The sequence below is a fragment of the Astatotilapia calliptera genome, chromosome 3 (assembly GCF_964374335.1).
Source record: "Astatotilapia calliptera chromosome 3, fAstCal68.1, whole genome shotgun sequence".
Classification (NCBI taxonomy): Eukaryota; Metazoa; Chordata; class Actinopteri; order Cichliformes; family Cichlidae; genus Astatotilapia; species Astatotilapia calliptera.
Genome location: NC_137424.1, coordinates 82,686,312 through 82,705,745, shown reverse-complemented (window position 1 = coordinate 82,705,745; position 19,434 = coordinate 82,686,312). Strand labels below are relative to the sequence as shown.

The 19,434-nt window shown below is 42.8% G+C and overlaps 1 protein-coding gene across 2 annotated transcripts in view; it reads left to right on the top strand.

Moving 5' to 3' along the window:
* LOC113018310 (alpha-2-macroglobulin-like) overlaps nt 1-19,434 on the top strand; it is a 107,952-nt gene that overhangs the window by 23,962 nt on the left and 64,556 nt on the right. For both annotated transcript variants that reach the window (XM_080299511.1, XM_080299512.1), the window contains exons 9-18: nt 4,490-4,607; nt 4,700-4,809; nt 4,906-5,073; nt 5,308-5,535; nt 11,417-11,480; nt 11,575-11,720; nt 12,107-12,256; nt 12,973-13,116; nt 13,223-13,346; nt 13,458-13,590. In XM_080299511.1, coding sequence (XP_080155637.1) covers nt 4,490-4,607; nt 4,700-4,809; nt 4,906-5,073; nt 5,308-5,535; nt 11,417-11,480; nt 11,575-11,720; nt 12,107-12,256; nt 12,973-13,116; nt 13,223-13,346; nt 13,458-13,590 — 1,385 coding nt within the window. The remainder of the gene's footprint in view (nt 1-4,489; nt 4,608-4,699; nt 4,810-4,905; nt 5,074-5,307; nt 5,536-11,416; nt 11,481-11,574; nt 11,721-12,106; nt 12,257-12,972; nt 13,117-13,222; nt 13,347-13,457; nt 13,591-19,434) is intronic.

Genomic DNA, 19,434 nt, shown 5'->3' with positions numbered 1-19,434 from the left:
ACAAGAAACTTGGAAGCATGGCATGGGAAACATGGCGTGGACAACAGACCGGGCATGGAGATACGGAGGGTGGGAACACAGACGACGCGACACAGACTGTAAGAAACACAGAGACTAAATACACATGAGGGATGATCAGGGGAAGTGGCCACACATGGGAACGCAGCTGACACACATGAACTTAACGACAGGACAGGAGGAGTGAAACTGAATACACAGACAGTGAATGCAGGCCTTCAAAGTAAAACAGGAAACATGAGACATGAACCGGGGAGACGTAGTACAGGGGGAGGTGACATGACTGACAGCATGAACTTGACAGTACAAGACACACAGACATAAACACACGAAGGGCAAGGGAGACGTAATGCAAGGGTAACATAATTACAAAAGGACTGGGCTACCTTAAAGAACCTAAGCAAACAATAAACATCAAAATAGGTTAAGCATAACACACTGGGTCACACGACCCAGGACCATGACAGCAGTGGGGCAGAGGAAGAATTATGGAAGGAGCAGTTAATGGGGAGAACTGTAGATTTTGGCCAGTTAATTGAATAATCTGAAACTCTTGAAAACCAGTTTATTAAAGTAATTACCTCAGAGACGTTGGTTTGTGTGTTTTGCAGAAAAAGCAACACATCATCCGCATAGAGACTGATTTTATGTTCTATGTTCTTACATTTTATGCCCTTAATTGTTGTAGCATGTCTAAATGCTGCTGCTAGAGGTTCGATAAAAATTGCAAAAAGTGAAGGGGAGAGTGGGCATCCCTGTCTGGTGCCCCTCAGGAGACAGAAGCTGGAGGATGTCTGGTCATTTGTTCTGATACGAGCTGTTGGGGAATTGTATAATATTCTTATCCAGTTTATGAAAGAGTTTCCAAAACCAAATTTGTGTAAAGTTGCGAATAAAAATTTCCAGTTAACTCTGTCAAATGCTTTTTCTGCATCTAGAGATAATATTGTGGTTTCGATGTTTTTATCGTATGAGTAGTCTATTAAATTAAGTAATCTACGAGTGTTTGTTGAGGAGTGCCGACCTTTTATGAAACCAGTTTGGTCAGGATGAATTAAGAGGGGGGTCATTTTCTCTAATCTCTTTGAGAGAGCTTTGCAGATTATTTTGAGGTCTACATTTAAAAGAGAAATTGGACGATAGCTTGAGGGAAATAAAGGGTCTTTGCCTGGTTTTAGCAGGAGACTAATGTTGGCAGAATTGGTGGTAGTCTGCCATTTTCCTCGATTTCCTGCAACATGCCGTGGAATACTGGTGCCAAAATTGTCCAGAATTCTTTGTAGAATTCTGCAGGGAAGCCGTCTGGACCTGGAGCCTTATTATTGGGCATACTTATCAGGGCTTCCTGGAGTTCACTTGGCGTCAGTGGCGAATCCAGTTCCATTGCTTGACTGTCTAGTAATTTTGGAAGAGTTACGTTGTCAAGAAACATATCAATTTCATTTTTAGATGGGTTTATTTGTGGTGAGTATAAAGTTTCATAGAAATCCCTAAAAATGTTGTTTATTCTTCCAGGATCATATATTGTGTTCCCCGATAAATCTTTAGCAGCACATATAGTTGTTTTTTCTTTATTTATTTTTAGCTGGTTAGCTAGAAATCGACCTGATTTGTTACTGTGTTCAAAATTCTGCAAGCGAAGTCTTTGTATAAGGAATTGTGTTTTTTTATTAATAGTTTCATTTAATTCTAGTTTTGTTTTGCATATTTTGTTCAATGTTTCCTGATCTTGGTGGGACGCGTAGGCTTCTTCTAGTGATTTGATAGTTTTTTCTAATTCCTGAATATTTTTGTTTTCTTCTTTCTTTTTGTGTGATGAGAAAGAAATTATTTTACCTCTCATCACAGCTTTCCCTGCTTCCCATAGAACAGAAGCAGATATTCCGGGAGTGTCATTAAAGTCTAAATATGAAGTCCATTCCTTTTTAAAATATTTAATAAAGTCTTCATCTTTAAGTAGTGATATATTAAATCTCCAGTTTTTTCTTGGCGTAGTGTTATTCTTGTGCATTAATGTTAAAGATACAGGAGCATGATCGCTGACAGCTATAGGATGAATCTCAGTGTCTGAAATGTCACACAGCAGTGAGCTGCTGACCAAAAAATAATCCAGACAAGAGTAAGAGTGATGAACATGCGAGAAAAAAGTATATTCCTTACTGGTGGGGTGAAGAGAGCGCCATGCATCGCAAACACCAAAGTCGCTCATATACTGATTGATTATATTTGTGGACTGCCAATTGCGCTGAGTTCCTGTTGTGTTGAGCCTATCCATGTCTTCATTTAGTCCAAGGTTGAGGTCACCGCCAAGAATGAGTGAGCAATCAAGGTGTTCAGAGAGTGCACTAAAAAATCCGTGGAAGAATGAGGGTTCATCAACATTTGGACCATATATACTTACAATACATAGTTTTTTGTTCAATATTGATAGTTTAATAATTAGAAATCTACCCTCTGGATCTATAACTGTATCGAGTACTGTAAAATTAACATTTTTATGTATTAAAATTGCTACTCCCCGTTGTCTAGAATTATAACAGGCTGCAAACACGTTAGGAAACTCAGGTGTTTTAAGGTCGTTTAAACCTGTGACAGGTCTGTGAGTTTCTTGTAATAAAACAACATCTGCCTGTAGTTTTTTAAGCTGGTTAAATATCTTTAACCTCTTTCCTCTGGAGCCAGCTCCATTTACATTCCATGTGACAAACCTCAGCATGCCCATAATTGTGTGTGTATGTCTAATGATGTACCTGGGTGTTTCGTTTAGACAGGTGGAGAGAATGTGGAAACATCACTTGTTTGTAAATAGAAAGAGAAAAAGAAGTGTGGTGAGAGGCTCCATAAGTCTGACTATGTGTGTGAATATTCACTAATATGAACAAGCGTGGCTTGCTTATGTGTCCTGCAAGTCTGTGCGTGCTGTGAGGCTGTTGTGAATGTGCTGCCGTTGAGCTGATGTGTTTGCGTGATCGTGGTGTGAAAATATGGAGAAATAGAGGGTGTTGTTTGTAGGTGAGTGGGGAAGTAGGTGATCACAGCAGTGAAAGACAAGAGAAAGAAAGAAACCACATGAACTGTGAGCAACACCAAAAAAAAAAAAGAAACGAAACGGAAACATTCCAATTAAAGCAATGACGGAGGGTGACGGTGTTATATCTGCTATGACATCATATTGATATTACTAGGTTAAACTCATGTTAAAGGAGAGAGTGTGAATGAATAAGAAAAGAGTGTAGCGGGTTCTTATCTGGAGTGCAGTCAATATAACCACGGTGTGATGCCGGGGTCGCGGTAGAGCTGTCCGTCCACGTAGAGCCGGTCCACAGCGATGACAGCACGGGAGCCTTTCTGGATAAAGCTACGTCGAACTGGGACCAGGACCTTGCGTCGTTCCAGGATCTCTTTGGGGAACTGGTCGTTCACACTGAAGTCCGTTCCTTTCAGCTCTCTACCGCGACTCTTCACCTGTTCCTTCTGTTTGAATTGACCGAATTTGGCCACAATAGGCCGTGGTCTCCCGGTCCGCGACCGCACGTCCCCCAAGCGATGCACTCTAACGAAATCGATGTTCTTTACGGTGTCCTCCGGCAGCTTCAGGTGGATTTTAATGAAGCTTTTCACCGTTGCCTCTGCGTCCTCTCCGGCAGATTCTGGAATACCAGAAAACACAAGATTATCTCTCATGCTACGGGCTTGTAAATCGATAACGGATTCTTTTATTTTTTTATTTTCAATGTTTAGCTGGGTCACGTTATCGGTAAGAGATTTAACCGACTCCCGTAGCATGACATTTTCAGCAGCAAGCGTTTCCACCTACTGCTGGCTGAATTCCAGGGATTCTCTCAGAGATTTAAATTCCCGGTGTAAAATCTCCACCAGGGACAGCCTCGCATCGAAACTGGACAATCGCTTGTCGATTGACTCCAGGATGTCTGCGATGTCTTTGCCGGCAGGCGATGTTGTACCGGGGGAGTCTGCCGGGCGACATCTCTTCGATGACGGCGTCTCAGTTTTGGCCGGGGAAGATGCACCCTGAGCCTTCTTCATTACTAAATCTTGAAAACAGCGGTCGATGTAATCTTGGAGAGCGTCTAAACTCTCCCCGTTGTCATCCAGGGTGTTAAAGGTGATAGGACAGATGATGTTAGTTATATGACAATTGATTAGTATATTTGGTAATACTGAAGCTTGAAAAACCTTTGTTAAACTCTATGCTACCATTTGCTTTTTTTTTCTCCGCCAAAATCTCCGGCGTCTGACGTCACCTACAACATGGGTCGCTTACCTTGTCCGTCACTTCCGTCACTTACCTGCACGCTTTCATCAAATTCTAAATGAGCTCAAGTCTTTCATGACTCATCTCTAGTTTGAACATTTAATATATTTTATAGATTCGATTGTGAATGAGATTTGATTCTAATTTTGGTTTATTCTTGTATCAGTGATTTTCTTTCTTTATTGTTCTTTCCAGGCAGACAAGACTGGCTGTGCAACCTTTTCCTTCAACATGTCAATTTTTACTAAAATGGACCAAAAGGTGCTTCATGATGTTCTGGATATCAGGGCCAAAGTGGAAGAAGAGGGAACAGGCAAGTTGTGTTATTCCTTTAAAATGACACATCGATGTGTATTTAACCAAAAAGGCATTCACAGATTGTAACATGAAAGTTTTTACATTCAGGTGTTTCACTCCCTCAAGAGAAGAGAGTCACGATTTCTTACGTCCTTGGAAAAGTGTCTTTCATTAACGTGCCCAAGGTTTGGGAACGGGGATCTAATGTGGAAGGAAAAGTAAGCCTAACATGTTGTTTTCAGCTCAGTTTGTCGTACAAAGCACATTTACATTGTTTGTATTTTCCATTGATAGAGCATTGTGTTCTTCAACAGGTCAGAGCAGTGTACCACAATAATACACCAGTTTGTGACGCACCGGTCTACCTGTTCACGGGACAAATGTGGCAACCACGCTCACTACAAAATCTGACAACTGACAGCAACGGTGTGGCCTCATTTTCTTTCAGCACTGATAACTTTGACCAGGATATCCAACTCCATGTGAGCTGACACACTGAAACAATGTGTAATTTAATGCAGCAATGACAGCAGCCTGAAGCCACAATTGGTTTCTGATAGGCTGCAAATGTCCAAATACCTCCCACAGTAATAAGCTGCAATCCTGAAACAGTTTATGACTCATCTTCCTCCACCTTTGCCTTGCTTATAAAGCCTCATTGACCAATGTTAGTTTTAGATCAGTTTTTTAAATTTTTGTTTCCTATCCCCAACTAGGCAAGCCTGACACCAACAGTGGGTTACCCAGGATACAGAACTGCATACTATGACAGGGGATTTCACACATTATCCATGTCCCAGCCGTCTTCTCCTGATATTAAAACAATCAGCTCTCTAGAGGTACAGAAGAAGGATAAAGCAGTGTCCTGTGACGCAGAAGAAGACATATCAGTCAACTACACTATAGTGGGAGAGTCTCCGGGGTCTGTGGATGTCATTTATCTGGTGAGTTATCTCTCAGCTTGTCACTTTATGGCATAACTTCAAAGTTCAACATGGCCAGACCTTTTGTGTGTTTGCTAAAAAAGTACTGTTGTAATGCCCATCATGACTGAAGAAGAAACTTTCAGTCCATCATGAGAATCCAGCAGCTTCGATCTATTTCAGCATAAATACTGATCCAGCCCAAACTATATGCTTTAGCAAAAAGGAAAAAGCCTAAATGTAAAACTAGGGAGGGCGTCTGTCTCCTGAATCCAAAGTGGAAGCTGGTTCCACAGACTTCAGGTCTGGTCCCTGTGCTTTGTCCCTCATCATTTTCTGTCAGCTTAGTAATTAGCCTCAGTGTTTGGTCCTTTGTTCATGATATCCCTAGTTTTCTCTCTCTGCTAAGTATTTATATTCTTAGGCCTTCTTAGTTTTAGTCATCTGGGTTCTGCTCTCAGTTAATCATGCTTTCCCTGTGTTTCCCCTGCACTTTTCAAGTCACGTCTTTTAGTGACTCCACGTTTAGTTATTTTCTGTTTTATTTTTCTAATCCTTTGTTTTGTGCATCTTGGGATTCTCAGGATTTGTATGTGTAAAAAGAATTTATGTGTGCATAAAAAAGAATTTGTGTGTGGACTTAGCCAAAAAATACGTGAGAAACTCTGCACTCAAGTTTCAAGTTACAAGTACAAATTTTGACCCTATTTTTCTTCCTTTCATCTGATTGGCCAATGTCCTGTCATATAGTTAGGGCTGGACCAGGTGACCCTGAATCCTCCCTTAGTTATGCTGCAATAGACGAAGGCTGTATGGATTCCCATGATGCATTGGGTTTGTCCTTTCCAGTCACCTTTCTCACACACTATGTGTTAATAGACCTCTCTGCATTGAATCATATCTGTTATTAATCTTATTGTAGAGTCTACCTTACAATATAAAGCACCTTGAGGTGACAGGTTTGGGTTTTTTTGCGCTGTATAAATAAATTAAATTGAATTATTTCGATTGATTCTCACTGAAGGCATCAAAACATCAAAATGAATGAACACATATTTAATCATTTGGTGAACAATGCCGAGCACTTGTTGGCCTTTTTTGCGCTCCATCTCATCCCAAACCATCTCCTTTGAGTTTAAGTCAGGTGACTGTGGAGGCCAGGCCATCAGGTGCAGCACTCCATCACTCTCCTTCTTGGTCAAACAGCACTCACACAGCCAGGAGGTGTGTTTGGGGTCGTTGTCCTGTTGGGAAATAGATGATGCAATGGCATGTGGCTGCAGGATGCTGTGGTAGCCATGCTGGTTCAGTGTGCCTTCAGTTTTGAATATTTTTTACAGCTTTGAATCCCCAACAATGTCACCAGCAAAAACCCCCCCAAACACACACACACACACTATCACACCTCCTCCTCCATGCTTCACAGTGGGAACCATGCATGCAGAGACCATCCATTCACCTTTTCTCTGTCGCACAAAGACACGTCAGGTGGAGCCAAAGATCTCAACTTTGGACTCATGAGACCAAAGCACAGATTTCCACTGGTCTAATGTCCATTTCTTGTGTTTCTTGGCTGAATCGTAGCATAAATGAATCACTCACTCACCCCCTCCCTCCTGGCTCACAGCTTCTTTTTCTTCTTGGTTGGCAACTGTTACACTGCTGAAATGATGGGCCAACTCATCTCCCGTGCAACATATTTATTTTTACAGAAAACTGTAAAAACAGAAAAATAAGACAATCAGTTCTCTTTGGCGCGCAGGCCGTACGCTGCCTCTTCACCACTGACACTACTTCTTCTAGTGTAGCTGACATTACTTTATACAAGTAACTTATACAGTTTCACATTCACATGCACCACCTTTGTAAACTGGTTAAATTAAACAAATACATTTTACTATACACATGAACAACATAGTGAACTCATTACAGTTTTATCTTGTTTTTGCTACTGTTTTAATCTATTTATGAACCTGTCTTCTTAACTGTATTTAATCAACTAGATCTCTTTCAAATAAATGTTTTTCTTAACATATTTCTATAGCATTCACTCTTCATGAACTAAACATAAAGCAATTCACACTTTCTCTTATTGTGCAAAATATATATCTTGTGGCTTTAACCCAAAAATACACCTGCACCAAGCTCACAGAGTTTCGGTACAGTCTAACACTTGGATCGGCACAGGCTAACAACTAGACCAACTTGGAAATTAGCTCTTTAGCTTAACATTCGCCACAAACAAGACATTTACCATTAATCGCCACTGCTGTCTGTCACTTTTATAACATCTGTTCATATTATCAACCACCCAGCTTACCTGTAAAAACAGAAAAATAAGACAATCAGTTCTCTTTGGCACGCAGGCCGTACGCTAGTGATGGGACGTTCTGTATCGAGGCTTCGGAGCGTGTGTCGAGTAATGGAGGGGGCGTTTCCGCGAAGCGCGTATCGAGGCTTGCTTCATTTATGGGAGGAGCTGAAAATGATGACGTCCGAAGCCTCGCTGCCCGGCTGTACCACGTGACTGGTTCATGAAGCGGTTCGAACTTTGCCGCAAATAATCATTTTCCATACTGCCAGCATAAATATACACAGTATACTGCCATCACTACAATATACATGTTTTACACACTCCTTTTGTTGTTGACATTTACAGGCTGTGTGCAAAATGCCACACTCTTCAAATTCATGCCAGCTATTATTTTTACGTCCAGTAGGTGTCCTGCTAGAGCAAATGAAGCTTCATGAAGCTTCGCGTTGGGGTGAACCAATTGGATGAAAAGCTCCAGTGCTTCATGGGGCTTCATCTGCCCATCACTACCGTACGCTGCCTCTTCACCACTGACACTACTTCTTCTAGTGTAGCGTCAGCTACCGATGCGTACAGGACCGATGGCCCTCTGCTGGCGGAACTTATACAACAGTAAAGCTTACATTGCAGTGGCCTTACTAAAAGAAAATGTCTCTGAGCATCAAATAAAATGGGGGGCTACTATTTTCATGTCTCTGTCTTTAACATAGTGCCACACAACCAATGTTAAGGCGCATTACCGCCCCCTGGCTCACAGCTCAGTGGGCATTTAGATGAGAAAATATATATTTAACACATTTAAGGAAAATACTAATAAAATAAAATAAAAATAAATAAAATAAATGTTCCCTTTAGAAATCTTTTTTTTTGCTCTATAAAAATAGTTGTTTTTCTTTTTCAATCACTCATCTTAGCAGTAGGATTTACATGAAAATAGAAACAAATTAAGTTTGAGTGAAAATGTAAATTTTTTGGACTCTCTGGTCAACTGACTCAGTGACTCAAATGACTCAAAACACCCGATTCACTTTGGTGAGTGACTCATTAAAACTTGATTCAGCAAAAAGAATCAAATTTACCATCACTATCTGCTACTGGAACTCTGTGTGGCATTTATCTGGACTCTAATCTGAGCTGCTGTTAACTTGTGATTTCTAAGGCTGGTGACTCTGATGAATTTATCCTCAGCAGAGGTGACCCTTGGCCTTCCTTTCCTGGGGCGGTCCGCATGTGAGCCAGTTTCATCGTAGCACTTGATGGTTTTTGTGACTGCACCTGGGGACACATTCAAATATGAATTCTAACAGTTGTGTCAGCTGTTCTGTCAGCCGTGTACCAACCTGACTTCTGGACAAAACAACTGATGGTCCCAACCCCATTAAGAAGGCAGGAGATTCCACCAATTGACACTGATAAGGCTCACCTGTGAGGTGAAACACGTCAGGCGAGGGTTTGCAGCACTGTTGTGCAGAAAAGTTGTGTACAGGGCTTTGAGTGCTCAGAAAGAGTAGAAAAGCGCTATATAAGAACCAGTCCAATTACCATTACCATTCACTGCCAGTAAAGCAAAGGGCGAATACTCTGAGGACCAGTGTTGGTCAAGTTACTTGAAAAAAGTAATCAGTAACTAATTACTGATTACTTCCCCAAAAAAGTAATCCCGTTACTTTACTGATTACTTATTTTCAAAAGTAATTAATTACTTAGTTACTTAGTTACTTTTTAAAAACACGATTTACAACCTGAATAGGTGATAAAGCGATAGATCTTTCAGCCCAATTCTACTTTTTCTGCATAATCCATCATACAAAATGTAATCAAATGGAAAAGTCTCTTTTTAAAACTTGTTTTATTAGTTTTAATCTTTTAACTTTATGCTCAAGCAAAAATGTAATTACATGCAACATTCTCTGACTGGAAGAAATTGGTTTAATATTTAAACCTATTTTCTGCACATTCCAGCACATAATTTTTTTTTTGTGTGTGTTTCCCATTACGTCGTTGCGCACTCGGTGCTTGCTTGGAAGTTTACGGGTTTTTTCGCTGTAAAAAGAAGTTTTCTTCCCACGCACAGCGGACGCTAATGTTTTTGTCACTTTTTATGGAATCAAACTCAAAGTAAGGTCAGTACTTCCACGCTTTAAACGCTGCACGCTCATACTCTCTCCCACAATCGATATATGATCCATTGTTGATCTGCACACAGCTGTTGTCACGAACGTCGCACTCGCTTACGTCACTGTCATGAGACATTCTCGCAAAAAACCCACGGTTTTAGTAACGCAGTAACGCAGCGTTCCTACGGGAAAGTAACGGTAATCTAATTACCGTTTTTGCAATAGTAATCCCTTACTTTACTCGTTACTTGAAAAAAGTAATCGGATTACAGTAACGCGTTACAAGTAACGCGTTACTGCCCATCTCTGCTGAGGACTCTAAAACAAAAAACATATTTAGAGTTATTTATATATTTTTCTTTGCTTCAGTATGCATCTACATTGTAGAAAGTATTAAAATAAAAATTAAAAAACCACTGAATGAGAAGGTGTGTCAAAACTTTTAACTGGTAGTGTATATCCACCAGTGTTGGTCAAGTTACTTGAAAAAAGTAATCAGTAACTAATTACTGATTGCTTCCCCCAAAAAGCAATTAATTACTTAGTTACTTAATTACTTTTTAAAAACACGATTTACAACCAGAATAGGCGATGAAGCCCAATTCGACTTTTGCTGCATAATCCATCATACAAAATGTAATCAAATGGAAAAGTCTCTTTTTAAAACTTGTTTTATTAGTTTTAATCTTTTAACTTTATGCATCAAGAAAAAATTTAATTATATGCACCATTCTCTGACTGGAAGAAATTAGTTTAACATTTAAACCTATTTTCTGCACATTCCAGCACATAAAAGAAAATATTTTTTGTGTTTACACTCAGTCTTTCAAATAGATGCAAGTAAAACACAGCAGAAAATAAATAAAGTCAAAGACTCAGCGGTCCTGTTGCTCTATTTTCACCTGTAAAGCAGGAGTGGGGTAGGCGGAGGTTTACCCTGGTGCAGGTGTGCTGCAGCGGTCAGTTGAAGAATCCGTGAGTTTCTCTGTGAATTTCCCATTACGTCATTGCGCACTCGGTGCTTGCTTGGAAGTTTAGGGGTTTTTTTCGCTGTAAAAAGAAGTTTTCTTCCCACGCACAACGGACGCTAATGTTTTTGTCACTTTTTATGGAATCAAACTCAAAGTAAGGTCAGTACTTCCACGCTTTAAACGCTGCACGCTCATACTCTCTCCCACAATCGATATATGATCCATTGTTGATCTGCACACAGCTGTTGTCACGAACGTCGCACTCGCTTACGTCACTGTCGTGAGACATTCTCGCAAAAAAATCACGGTTTTAGTAACGCAGTAACGCAGCGTTCCTACGGGAAAGTAACGGTAATCTAATTACCTTTGTTGCAATAGTAATCCCTTACTTTACTTGTTACTTGAAAAAAGTAATCGGATTACGCGTTACTGCCCATCTCTGATGTCCACAGATATCAGTGCTAGTTCATTCTTGTTTTTAAATGATTTCTGTCTTCCAGGTGTTGTCCAGAGGAGCTGTCACCATGCAAGGACAAACACAGGTTGAAGTGCAAGATAGATCGGGTAAAATTCCCATATTTCCACAAATGCCACAGCCAAGCATTGACGTTGGTCTGTTTTGTTGATCTGTGGATGCATGTTTGGACCTGTGTTTCAGTGAATGAGGGCCAGGTGTCCTTTAAAGTCAGAGTGTCTCCTGAGATGGCTCCAGAGTTCCAGGTTGTGGCTTATGCCGTCCTGCCAAGTGAGGATGTAATTGCCCACAGTGCTGACTTCTCTACTGACAAATGCTTCAGCAACAAGGTGAGTGTAATTCTAGAGGTGTGCTGTGTGTTTGGTGTCTGCAGTCATGCCAATTCGTTCAAATCAAAGTCATCTACAGTTGGCTAAATCACCTGAGGATTTCTAGCATCAGTAAATGGACTGGTTGTTGCACAGCTGTTTCTACTCTACCTGAGGACTCAAATTGCTTCTTTATATGACCTCATGACCCGCTCACTCCCATTTATACAAGCACTTTTTCAATGATGATGCAAGTCCTACAGTTCATACAGTGTCCAATGTAGTGTGCAGCCATCTCCTGGGACTCATGATTTGTCACTCACCACAGTGAAGCAGCTCATTTAGCCAGCAGTGCGTGGGGAGTTATCACAGTCACTAAACTTCTACGGGTGTTTTGTGTGTGTCAGGTGTCAGTGGAGTTTTCACCGTCTTCAGCCGTCCCAGGTGAAGAGACCAACATGCAGGTGACGGCCCTGCCACGTTCTCTGTGTGGTGTGAGCGCCATCGACAAGAGCGTTCTCATCAAGGAGCCTGGGAAGACTCTGGATGCAGATAAGGTAACTGCTGATATTAACACCAGTGAGGTGGACACATCCCTTATTTCCAGAGGCCGTAGTGTCGTGAGTTACCAGCAGCTCACGTCTGGGCAGTCGTACATTGAACTGTTTTAAACAGTCAAATGCTGAGTTTGTCTTAAAGAAAACTGGTATAAAAAATACAAGGTTACATATGCATGTGTCTGTGATGACAGTCTTTCTAGCGAGTAAGTACCATGCTTGTTGCTCATGTGGTTGCAGACAGCAATATTTTAATTTTATAAAATTAATTCCTTTTGGGCAAATTAATATTTCAGCATGGAGATAAATCCAGGATCATGACTTTTTTTTTAGCTTTACTTGAGAAGAATTTAACTTTGCATCAAAACTGCTCAAATACACGAGTATTTGTTGATGTTAAACATACAGCAAAACATGGAAAAAGTGAGACTTAGTGAGTTTAAGGAGCTACAGAGACAGCTTCAAATGGAGAACACTTACTGTAGCCATATAAATCACTAAGAACGATGTGGTGTTTATAGTAAAATTGTAGAACTTCTGTAACATTTGGTCATTTTTATTTATTTATTTTTAAGAATTCTTCTTAGATAATCTAGCAATTCATTTGAACCTAATCTGTACTCATATTTACATGTAAGAGTTAATGGATCAAATGTGACCAGGCAGGCAGGCAATAAATGTTTGGAGGTTTTGCTGAACTGCACTTTTCTTTTCAGATATTTGACTTGCTCCCACTCAAGAAATCCTCATATTTCCCGTATGAGGTTAATGATGCTACAGAATGCCTTAATGTGAGACCAAAAAGATATGTTTTGCCGTACCTCAGTCAAGAGCAAAATGACGCCTATGCAGTTTTCCAGGTATAATACAAGTGTACCTGTGAGTCCGTCAAACATAACGTAAATACAATAGTTTTTGTTGTTGCACCAGTTTTTGCTGATTTTTGTGTGCTGCTGAAATATCTAGAAAGTCGGACTGAAGATGGCGACAAACTTGGTTTTTCGATTGCCTTCATGCCTCAAGTTCAAAGGAAAAGTCTACCGTCATGGCCCTGTTGTCTACTATGATGGCTCTAGTCATGTCTACTATGGTGAATCATTCACTTGTTTGTGTTGTGTCTGGCTATAAATTTTGCTTTGTATTTACCAAAAAGAAAACAGGAAATAATTTTTTCTTTTTTTATTTATTTATTTTTATTTAGCTCCCCGGTTTAGAGATGGTTCTATTGAACTAAGTAGTCTTGTTGTGAAACCTGCTGGGCAGCTTCCTCCACTAATAGAGACAGCTCGCTCTTTCTTCCCTGAGACGTGGATCTGGGATCTGGTGGAAGTTGGGTAAGTATCTGTTGTGAAGAGATCTGGTGCATATTACATTTTTAAAAAGTTTATACGATCACATTTAGAAACCCATGTGAACTTTCTGCTGTGTCTTTGCACACATGAAAAACATGAAAATAGAGTAATTGTGAGTTTTTTCTTTAGCATGTTTTGATGCTTCAGGCCGATGTTTTGTTATATTTAAAGTTTTGTGGGATACATTATTTCACTGTCATGAGCAACGTGGAGCTCTTTTACTTTGTCAATGCAACATATACAAGTAATTCACACTGCAGGATGTAACTACACTGTTATACAAGTAATTTACAGACATAAAAACATGTTTGATTATGTTTTGTTTTGTTTTTTTTGTTTTTTTTTTGCCTGTCCCATTTGGTTCTTTAGCCATCAGAATTGTTGTCTGAAGACCAACAAGGATACCCAATGGATTTACTTTGCCAAATGGATCTTCGTGGCATTGCCGTATTGGTCCATTTGGTCGATCTTTGTTTTTATTATTTATTATATTTTATTTTCAGATGTTACAGACGGGACAGATTCTTTATCGATTCTCTTATCGATTCTTTTTAAAAAAGGAGAACACTAAGGTCGATTAGCTTAGTATTTAGTATTTAGTATTTATTTATTTATTGTCATTGTCAAGAACAATGAAATTGCGTTTGGGGCTTCCATACAACCCAAAAAAAGAAGAAAATAATAAATACCCCTTAAAACCCAAGTGTACATATTTAACCCAGTGTGACTCCAATGCAATAAGACAATCCTTAGCAATAATGTTCGTAGAAATTCAGACAAAGACCTGAGAAACATGACAAAGTACAACAATGCAACCCATTCAATATTATTGTACTGTGAGATATGATATCAGATATGATAGCTTAGAACTTTGTTTTATATCTTCTCTTTGAACAAAGTAGAAATTTAGGAGTAACATGGCCTTACAAACCCAGCAGTGAGATCTTAAGAGATCCAGCCTACGTCTCTTCAATGGGGTCACAGGGACCCCGGGGAAAAAAATTGTAAATGAAAAATAATAAAAAAAATATTTTTCTGTAGCAATAACAAAGTATAACATTAATTATTCTGTAGCAATTACACAAGAATATCCAGTAATGTCCCTGAGTACAATTAAACACATTCACTTACCGAAAATCGGGGGCATCTGCTGTGGCAAATGGGTGCAAGCCTTTTACCACAAACTTAGTCACTGCTCGGTGACATTCGTCTATCCTGGCTTGAAAGGAGACTGCAGCGAGAACTGCCAGCGAGCGCCAGTCAGACTCTGTCTCCCTCATCATGGTCACCTAAACGCACAGTAATGGCAGATAAGGCAGATCGCGCTAACATAATATGCACTGTTAGTTGATTATTTACCTACCGCATTAACGGGAGAGGACGTGCAAACGTTACCGCTGCTGCTGGGTTGAGATTCACGAGTCCGGAGCGGAATTAAAAACACGACATTAATTTAAGGTTAGCACGTGTTTTGTGAGCAAATGCTTTTGCATATTCGTAGTGTTTCCTCCCTTAAATGAAATATCTACTTTGCAAGTATTGCAAGTTGCCCTGTTGTCATCCATTCTTGTAAAGTATAACCAAACTTTTTAGCATTTGAGCCGCCATGTTTCCTGCCAGGTAAATGACGCTCCGCAACATGGTGACGTCATTAGGGGCGACTGGAATCGATAAGGGAATCGTTTGCAAAAATGGCAAACGATTCCAAGGAATTGAAACAGTGGGAACCGGTTCTCAACAAGAACCGGTTTTCGATACCCATCCCTAAGGGAGTGTGGGGGGGCCACAGCCCCGTCCTCCAGGGTATGAAGCAGGTATGGAGGAGATCAGAACTCCAGACATCCAGAGGCCCCCAGAACACAAGAGACCGAGGAAGACTAACAGAGGGGCAGCCACGCCACTGTCCCAGTAAGAGCTGAGGAGAGTCCCAGATGAGGGTTCACTCAGCAGCCGCGGAGCAGAAGCCAGGGGGAGTTGCAGTAACGCGCCCGTGAGCTCCGCCGGCAGCCAGCTGTGCCTGAGTGACCGAGCCCCAGGCCGAGAGGCCGGGGGCACCCCACCTCTGAAGTGGCCCGAGCGAGCCCCAGGTTCCAGGCCCCGATAAGTGGCCGCCAAGGAGTGAGCCGGTGTGTACCTTGACGCCCACCCCCAGACACAAAGAACCACCAACGCACCGATACCTGAGGGAGTCCGCCACTGGCAGGGGAAGTGGTGGTGGGTGGAGATGGGCCTCCAAACCTTGGAGGCCCACCCAGAGAGGTGGCATCTGATACCCAACCTGACATATAGACACAGACATACAGGCACACACAGATACAAACATCCATTCCCACCCTCATGCTCTCATATGCACTTACTCCACACTCAACCAACGTGGAGACAGACATAAAGAGACGCTGTACACACGATCACACTCCCCAAGCGTACTCTACGAACCGGGTCTAGGTACCCTTGCCCCTGGAGGGGGGAACTGCACCCAGACCCAGGTGGTGTTACCCTTTTCCCTGCGGTGGGGAGAGGCAGACCACCCCGACTCCGTAGCAGCAGGGAGGCCCCACACTCCAGACCGCAGTCGGACGGCCAACTCCTCCTCCTAGCCCTCCCGCTCCAGCAGGCCGCAGAGAATGGGGGTGAGAGAAGACTCCAAACCTCCCTCCACCCGCTCATTGTAGTGTTGATGCATGTGTGTTCTAAGGTGCAATTAAAACCCAGGAGGGCATGGAGCTACAGTGGGGCAAAAAAGTATTTAGTCAGCCACCGATTGTGCAAGTTCCCCCACCTAAAATGATGACAGAGGTCAGTAATTTGCACCAGAGGTACACTTCAACTGTGAGAGACAGAATGTGAAAAAAAAATCCATGAATCCACATGGTAGGATTTGTAAAGAATTTATTCGTAAATCAGGGTGGCAAATAAGTATTTGGTCAATAACAAAAGTACAACTCAATACTTTGTAACATAACCTTTGTTGGCAATAACAGAGGTCAAACGTTTACTATAGGTCTTTACCAGGTTTGCACACACAGTAGCTGGTATTTTGGCCCATTCCTCCATGCAGATCTTCTCGAGAGCAGTGATGTTTTGGGGCTGTCGCCGAGCAACACGGACTTTCAACTCCCGCCACAGATTTTCTATGGGGTTGAGGTCTGGAGACTGGCTAGGCCACTCCAGGACTTTCAAATGCTTCTTACGGAGCCACTCCTTTGTTGCCCGGGCGGTGTGTTTTGGATCATTGTCATGTTGGAAGACCCAGCCGCGTTTCATCTTCAGAATCAGAATCAGAATCAGAATGGGTTTATTGCCAGATGTTGAGGTTTACAACATTAGGAATTTGCTGCGGTGCTTCAGTGCAAACAATAAGAATTAAAGTGCTATGTAGAAAGAAAGATATGTGCATGAGATATACATGAGATATATACATGAGAATAAGAATTAAGAGTGCTACGTAGAAAGATATATACATGAGTGCAGGTGGTGATCAGTGCCAGACATGAAATGATGCAGTGACACAGCGTAGGGTCATGTGTTAGTGGCGGGGACAGTCATGTGGTTATTGTTCGTGTGTCCAACAGCAGAGGGGAAGAAACTGTTCTTGTGGCGAGAGGTTCTGGTGCGAATGGACCGGAGCCTCCTGCCTGAGGGGAGCAGGTCAAACAGACTGTGTCCAGGGTGAGAAGGGTCAGCTGAGATCTGGGCTGCACGCCGCAGTGTCCTGGAGGTGTACAGGTCCTGCAGAGATGGGAGTCTGCAGCCAATCACCTTCTCAGCAGAGCGCACAACACGCTGCAGTCTCTGTTTGTCCCTGATAGTGGCTCCAGCGTACCACACGGTGATGGAGGAGGTGAGGATGGACTCGATGATTGCAGTGTAGAATTGCATCATCGTCCGTGTTGGCAGGTTGAATTTCTTCAGCTGCCTCAGGAAGTACATCCTCTGCTGGGCTTTCTTGATGACGGAGGTGATGGTGGGCTCCCACTTCAGGTCCTGGGTGATGGTGGTACCCAGGAAGCGGAATGAGTCCACAGAGGTGATGGGGGTGTCAGTCAGGATGATGGGGGGGAGTGGGGCTGTGTGCTTCCTGAAGTCCACAATAATCTCCACTGTCTTCTGGGCATTCAGCACCAGGTTGTTGTGGCTGCACCAGGACACCAGACGTTCAACCTCCCTCCTGTAGGCAGACTCATCCCCGTCAGAGATGAGCCCAATGACGGTGGTGTCATCTGCGAACTTGATTAGCTTGACAGACTGGTGGGTGGAGGTGCAGCAGTTGGTGTACAGGGAGAAGAGCAGAGGAGAAAGAACACAGCCCTGAGGGGAGCCGGTGCTGATGGTCCGGGAGTCCGAGACATTCTTCCCCAGCCTCACGTGCTGCTTCCTGTCCGTCAGGAAGTCAGTGATCCACCGGCAGATGGGATCAGGCACATTCATCTGGGAAAGCTTGCCTCGGAGATGGTCTGGAAGGATGGTGTTGAAGGCAGAGCTGAAGTCCACAAACAGGATCCTGGCGTAGGTTCCTGGGGAGTCCAGATGCTGCAGGATGAAGTGTAGGGCCATGTTGATGGCGTCGTCTACAGACCTGTTGGCTCTATATGCAAACTGCAGGGGGTCCAGGAGGGGGGCCGTGAGGGTCTTGAGATGGGAGAGAACTAGGCGCTCAAATGACTTCATGACCACAGATGTCAGAGCCACGGGTCTGTAGTCATTTAGTCCAGTGATCCTAGGTTTCTTGGGGACAGGGATTATGGTAGAGGACTTGAAGCAGGCAGGCACATGACATGCCTGCAGTGAGGAGTTGAAAATGCCAGAAAACACTGGGGCCAGCTCGTTTGCACAGTGTCTGAGGGTGGCAGGAGACACACCGTCTGGGCCGGGAGCTTTCCGAGCATTCAGATTCTTAAACTGCTTCCTCACATCTGCTTCATGAATATGAAGAGTTGTGGTCGGAGGAGGTGGTGTGAAATCCTCTTTTGTGTGGGGTGAGGAGGGGGGTGTTGTAGGTGAACAGTTTGAAGGTGGTGATGGCTCTATGGAGGGGGGAGAGGTGGGGGAATGAGTGACCAAAGTGCCTCTATTGTTGGGGTCGTTGGAGGTGTGAAGGCTGCCTGATGGCTCGTCAAAACGACAGTAGAAGTCGTTGAGGGTGTTGGCCAAGAGCAAGTCGTCAGTGGAGTGGGGGGTTTTAGGCTTGTAGTTTGTAATATTCCTAAAACCTTTCCACACAGAGGCCGAGTCATTCTCTGAGATCTGCTGCTGCATCTTCTCAGAGTGCTGATGTTTGGCAATGTCCACTTCCTTAGTGAACTTGTACTTGGCCTCTCTGTAGCAGTCCCTGTCTCCGCTTCTGAACGCCTTTCTCTTTTCCAGCCACAGCTTTTTGAGTTTAGGAGTAAACCAGGGTTTGTCATTGTTATAACTCACCCTGGTGCGTGATGGCACAATGCTGTCCTCACAGAAGTGGATATAGGAGGTGACAGTGTCCGTAAACTCGTCCAAGCTGTTAGAAGCAGCCTTCAATGTGTCCCAGTCTGTGGTCTCCAAACACGTGCGAAGCTCCTCCACAGCCTCGTTGCTCCACAGTTTTTTGGTCCTCACGACAGGTTTGGAGAGCTTCAGCCTCTGTCTGTACGCGGGGATTAGGTGGATCATGACGTGATCAGAAAGTCCGAGTGAAGCGCGCGGCACCGCGCGATAGGCCCCGCTGATCGTGCTGTAGCAGTGGTCCAATGTCCTCTCCTCTCTGGTCGGGCATTTAATATACTGCTTGTATTTCGGAAGCTCATGGCTCAGATTGGCTTTGTTAAAGTCCCCGAGAGCAATGATGACAGA